The sequence below is a fragment of the Adiantum capillus-veneris genome, chromosome 5 (assembly GCF_014529385.1).
Source record: "Adiantum capillus-veneris isolate H3 chromosome 5, ASM1452938v2, whole genome shotgun sequence".
NCBI lineage: Eukaryota > Viridiplantae > Streptophyta > Polypodiopsida > Polypodiales > Pteridaceae > Adiantum > Adiantum capillus-veneris.
In genome coordinates, this window is record NC_140935.1 from 119,747,805 (window position 1) to 119,753,339 (window position 5,535).

The 5,535-nt window shown below is 40.7% G+C and overlaps 1 protein-coding gene across 1 annotated transcript; it reads left to right on the forward strand.

Annotated features, from left to right (window-relative positions):
* Positions 1 to 1,740: 1,740 nt before the first annotated feature.
* LOC147457999 (putative calcium-binding protein CML23) lies at positions 1,741 to 2,998 on the forward strand. The gene has a single exon (XM_086512749.1). It carries the CDS (start codon positions 1,876 to 1,878, stop codon positions 2,701 to 2,703), a length of 828 nt encoding a protein of 275 aa, XP_086368875.1. The 5' UTR covers positions 1,741 to 1,875; the 3' UTR covers positions 2,704 to 2,998.
* The last annotated feature ends 2,537 nt before the right edge of the window (positions 2,999 to 5,535 follow it).

Consider the following 5,535-nt stretch of genomic DNA (forward strand, 5'->3'; position numbering starts at 1 on the left):
AATAGTTGAAAATCTTGCAAATTTGGAAAGTTCTACTAGTACTTCCAGATTTAGGAAAAAAGACTTTCCCGAACATTGCATGTAGGTTTTGTCTGGACTCGTGCCCACCACAGTCCATCGGCCTTGGACTTTAGGAGAAGGGGATTACCGTATGTCTATAAAGGATTACACAAAACTTGTTGTTCCTATGACAAAGACAAAGGTAACACTTTCTTTTGAGGAGAAGATCAACAACATTATTTGACAAGGTGAGTTTTAAAGATGTTGGTGTAGTTTTACTCCATAATAGTACTATGTCGGAGAAAGAAAACTCTATGCTATTGTGTACGCTTTGAAAAAATGCAGACAGTATTGTTGTTCGACGATGAAAGCATAAAATGCTTCAAAATCCAAATTGATTTGAAAGGCTGAAAGACCAGACGAGCTGATATTCTAGAAGAGTATGATGCTGGGGACCGATGGCTAAGGTATTACAAAGGTGTATATGACATTGTGGCATGTTCTCTCAATTGAATGTGAAATTAACTCTCTCTTGTTTACGACATACAAAATAAGTTTTTAGCCTCCCTCAGAGCACATGCGAGCATGACAAAACCCGGGGCTTCCACTATTATAAAACCCTCTATATCACGTGTGTTCAAGCAACATTTAAATAAACCTTCTTCGCACATATATTTTCATGAATTAAATGGCGCTTCTTCTTTTAAAACGTGTATTTTTTCCAAAAATGATTTTTAGAACCCCTTTTGTCAATGTAAACTGTAACATTCTTAAAATTAAAAAACTCTCTTGATGAACTCACGTGCTACAATTACATATTTTAAGTTGGAACCACCCCGAGGACGATGCATACTCTAAGGTGTGGAACCATGCGCCTATCTTGTACAACTAGTTTCTAATAAGGGGTAAAAAGTACACCTCTGAAATTCAACAAATCTTATGTCAAAGTATGAATTATGTGTTTGTGTTAGTTTTTACAGTACAATGAATAATATTTGGTGAGTTTTTTAAAGACAAGCTTGAAATCTAGTTGGAGTGTTGTAATTTTGCGTGTGAAAATGCACTTAAGCTCGGTTTTTCATGAACACTAGCCAAGTGTGTTGCTACGAACGAGAATCGACATTTTCTAGATAAAAGAAAAAATTTGTTACTTAGAGACATGTAGATAGTGTTCAAGGCGATTTGCCGCAGCTTAGTCTAGACCTGGTTCAAAAGCCAGATTAGCCGCTTTGAAAGTAAGGAAAAGGGAAGAAGAAATACAAGGAAATAGTTGAAAATCTTGCAAATTTGGAAAGTTACTTCCGGTTTTCATCCGCGAAAGGAGAAAACCTGGCCTTATAGGAAAAAAAGACTTTCCCGAACACTGCATGTAGGTTTCGTCAGGACTCGGGCCCACCACCACCGACCGGCCTTGGACTTTAGGAGAATGGGACAAGGTAGAAGATTCATGAGTCAGGAAAAGGGGCTAGGTAGGCCAATGAGAGTGAGTGCAATGGACTAGGTCGGCCAATGAGAGAGCCTGGAGGGGATGATTATTGGCGTTGAGAGAGAGAGAGGGTTGGATGCATGACCTTTTGAAAGTTCGTGGAAGGGTGTAACTTATAAGTAGAATTTGTTGGAAACCGAAGCGAGGGGGCAAGGAAGCGTCGTGGAAGCTGCAATGTCGCCCCCCACCCCGTTCTTTCCTTTATAGGCTCTGTTCGGTTGCCCCGTTCTAACGTGCAAGCGTCTCTGTGCATGCAAGCAAGGATGAAGCTCCTCTGCTGAATTGACCCTGATCGGCGCTCATCACCTGCTTCACCACCCTTGGATGAGCCTGCCTTCTGCGTGCCAGTACTCTCTAGCCGCCATCGCCAGTACTCTCTAACCGCCATCATGAAGCTTTCATTAAAGCTTTCGAAATCAAAATCTTCCTCTTCTCATGGATCTCCTCTGGGGTCACCAATCACGCCAAGCTCGCCTGCAATTCCTGATGCACCTACTACTCTCCTCTCACCCAATTCTCCCAATACTCCCCGAAAGCCCTCCGGCAAATCGTCATTTCTAGCAGAGAAGGGTAAATCTCTCCAGCTCCGGTTATCCTCTTTGCCGCGAAGTCTCAGCCGTGGTAGCAAACATGGGAATTCCCCAAAACCTCCTCTCTCCCCCTTGGGACAATCAAGCTCCAATGGGGACATGCATCCACGATCTGCGAATGGAAATGGCTCTCTGTCAGATGGCAGGAGGCAAGAGCCTCTCATTGAAGAAATCAAGCGTGTCTTCGAAAAATTCGACTCTAATGGTGATGGAAAGATTTCAGCTGATGAGCTTCAGTGTATGTTGAGAGCTTTAGGAGACAACATCACAAGAAAAGAAGCTGAGCTAATGGTAGCTGAGGCCGATGCAGATAAAGATGGGTTCATTGACTTGGAAGAGTTCATTAATCTTAATGTGCGAGGAAGCGGTGGAAATGGACAGGCTTCGGGAGAAAGCATTGTGGCCGACGAGCTCGCTGCCGCCTTCAACATGTTTGATTTGGACAAGGATGGATGCATAACACCAAAGGAGCTTCATTGTGTGCTTGGTAATCTTGGTAACCATAGCTCGACTTTAGAAGATTGCAAGCGAATGATTTGTAGCGTTGATCGCAAAGGGTGCGGATATGTTGATTTTGATGATTTCAAGGTAATGATGGCAACAAGCAACACCATCATCATGGCGTGATTGATGGATAGCACATTCTTTATCTCAAAGATCAAATAAGGTATGCTCATAATCCAAGCTTTTGAGCTTATCTTTTGGAGCAGTGCACTCAAGAGTCCTCTGTTACTTTCTTATAGAAGCTTTATATGTGAAGCAAAGCCTTTACAAAGACCTTGTGCATGGCTCTACTTTGTTTAAGACATGTGAATATCATCATGACCACTACATGGATCAATTGTGTTTCTGGTTTTCAATATTCTTTACCCCAAAGAGTGACCACCCATTGAAAATAATACACAATCATCGATTCCGACTAGACTTTCTATTGTTTTGAGTTTAACTGTCCGATGGATATTTTCCATCCGTCTTCATCGTCGATGTAGAACATTATGCAGCTTCCTAGTTATTCATTATGCAATGTAATTGCTAAGTTTTGATCCTTCATTTCTTCAGATTTTTTCCATTTCTTCAGCTTTTTTCGTGAAGAAAATGTTTTGCCACTTGTAAAGGTGGTTATTATTAAAATGGATTATCTATTGATCAAGTAATTAATGATTACTTAGTGATTGAATATACCTTGTTTAAGGCAATAAAACAAGGTCTTGTTTAGCTATCAGGGAAAAATTAGCGATGGGTTGTCTTAAGTATTCAAAATTTTGATCTCTTCCAAGCTACCAGGGCTCTACGCAAGATTCGTCCCAGTGTTTGGGAAAAGTGTGCCTCGGCTAAGCTTTGGTTGAAAAATCAAAACAGTTGGTTGAAGCTCACAATAAGTTTTGGACAAATTCTTACAATAATTCCCACATTGTGACTTACCTCAACATCATGAGCTTCTGCTCGAGAGGAGGCACCACATACCTAGCTAGGTACAATTTTGGGGCAGGGGACCACCGGCCCCCCCATACCTAGCTAGGTATGTGGTGCCTCCTCTCGAGCAGAAGCTCATGATGTTATGCATTGTATGGAAAACATTGAAAAAGACTCCGTTTTCGTACATGAGAATATTTCTAAATCTTCTTGTGAAGGGATGGGGAGAAGAAAATGTGCTTGAAAAATTTAAGAAAATAGAGGTACATTGCAAAAATAGCTAGGTACGATTGGGGGGGGGGGGGGGGGGGGGGGGGCGGGGGCGGCGGCGGCAGTCCCCTGCCCCCAATCGTACCTAGCTAGGTATGTGGTGCCTCTCGAGCAGAAGCTCATGATGTTATGCATTGTATGGAAAACATTAAAAAGGACTCCGTTTTCCTACATGAGAATATTTCTAAATCTTCTTGTGAAGGGATGGGGAGAAGGAGAATGTGCTTGAAAAATTTAAGAAAATAGAGTTACATTGCAAAATTTGCCGGCTATTATGGAAAATATCCGGTCTGAATCTACCCTGAAGGGAGTTTTGTATGTTTGTGAAATTGATGTTTCCCGAAGACTCGTTCCCTGGCGTGGAAACAAGCATTGATTTACTGCAGCCTAAACTGTGGGTGGGTAGTGCTGGTCTCACTCGCATAGCCGTGCTCAAGAAGGATGAGAGATAGTCACTTTAAAAGCTCATGCTCTTATCTCTTTATCCTCAAGAGGTGCAATATTTCCAAAATATATAGTGTCATTCGTTCAATGCCATCTTGAAAGGCATTCTAACACAAAAAAGGGGTCAACGTTCACTGTTTCTCTCTCTCTCTCTCTCTCCATCCTTGAAAATTTTAAGCTCCATTATATATAATTTTAAAAAAAGTTGAAAATTAAGTCATGGAGCTTTTGAATGAAAATTAGTATACAAATTAAGTGTGGAGAAGCACCTAGAGCGCATTCGCATGTTGGTGAAGGAAGCGTTTTGTCGGTTAGTGAAAACGCTACTAACGAGTGTTCAACTTGGCCAATTTTGGTAGAGTTAGCTTCAAGGCTAAAGGCTTGGACCTTGTCAAATCGCTCTCGGCAGCATGGAACAGGTATATAAGGAACATCAAGACCAATTGGCACACACATAAATGCCTTCCAAAGCATAATATTAACCCTTTCCTTTCTGGTTTACATTATAAAATCTTCAGGAGTCGTAAGTGCATGCAAGGGTCATACGAGCCCGGTTAAAAACAAGGGCTTTTTATATCAAGCTACAAGTTCACACTTCTTACAAATCTAACAGTGATCAAACCAACCAATCAGTAGGTAATAATATTATCTTAATGAAATTTAGTGTTGGGTGTTTTTAGGGTAAAAGGCTATTTTAGTGAATTTTATCAATTTTCTAAAATTGTTAAAAATACAGCTACTAAATTTGGTTGTTTAATTACAAAATATAAACAGCTCAATTTCCGCCATAAATGTTATTGATTTTCAAAGTGTAAGAAAGTTTGATCATAACTCCATCGAACTTTCTAAGTTCAAGCCATAGAACTAAGAGAATCCCTTGCTAAGAGATACACGAGGAAAGAGCTTGAGCTCTTGTCAGTGTGTGTGCACATATAGATGGAGGCAAATTTCGGGAAAAAATTTTGAGTGCTTTTTTTAGGGCTTGAATAATGAAAGGTGTGTGTGTGTGTGTGTGAGAGAGAGAGAGAGAGAGAGAGAGAGAGAGAGAGAGAGTCTCATTGCAATGGATGCCATAACCATCTCATAATGAAACAAATAGCACGAGCAATGGTCTGGTTCCCACAATCTAGTTATGTCACACTAGGGGCTCCTCCTCTAATTGGCTTCATTTTTATTGGTAAGGTGTACAATACAAAGTGGTAATTTTATTTGATAAGGTGGCATTAAATATCACCCAAAAAACTGAGATTTGCGGGTAGGATAGACTAGATATAAGTTTTTTTCACCTGTTACATGTTTAAAAACTAGGGTTATATCCTCCCACACTAGTCA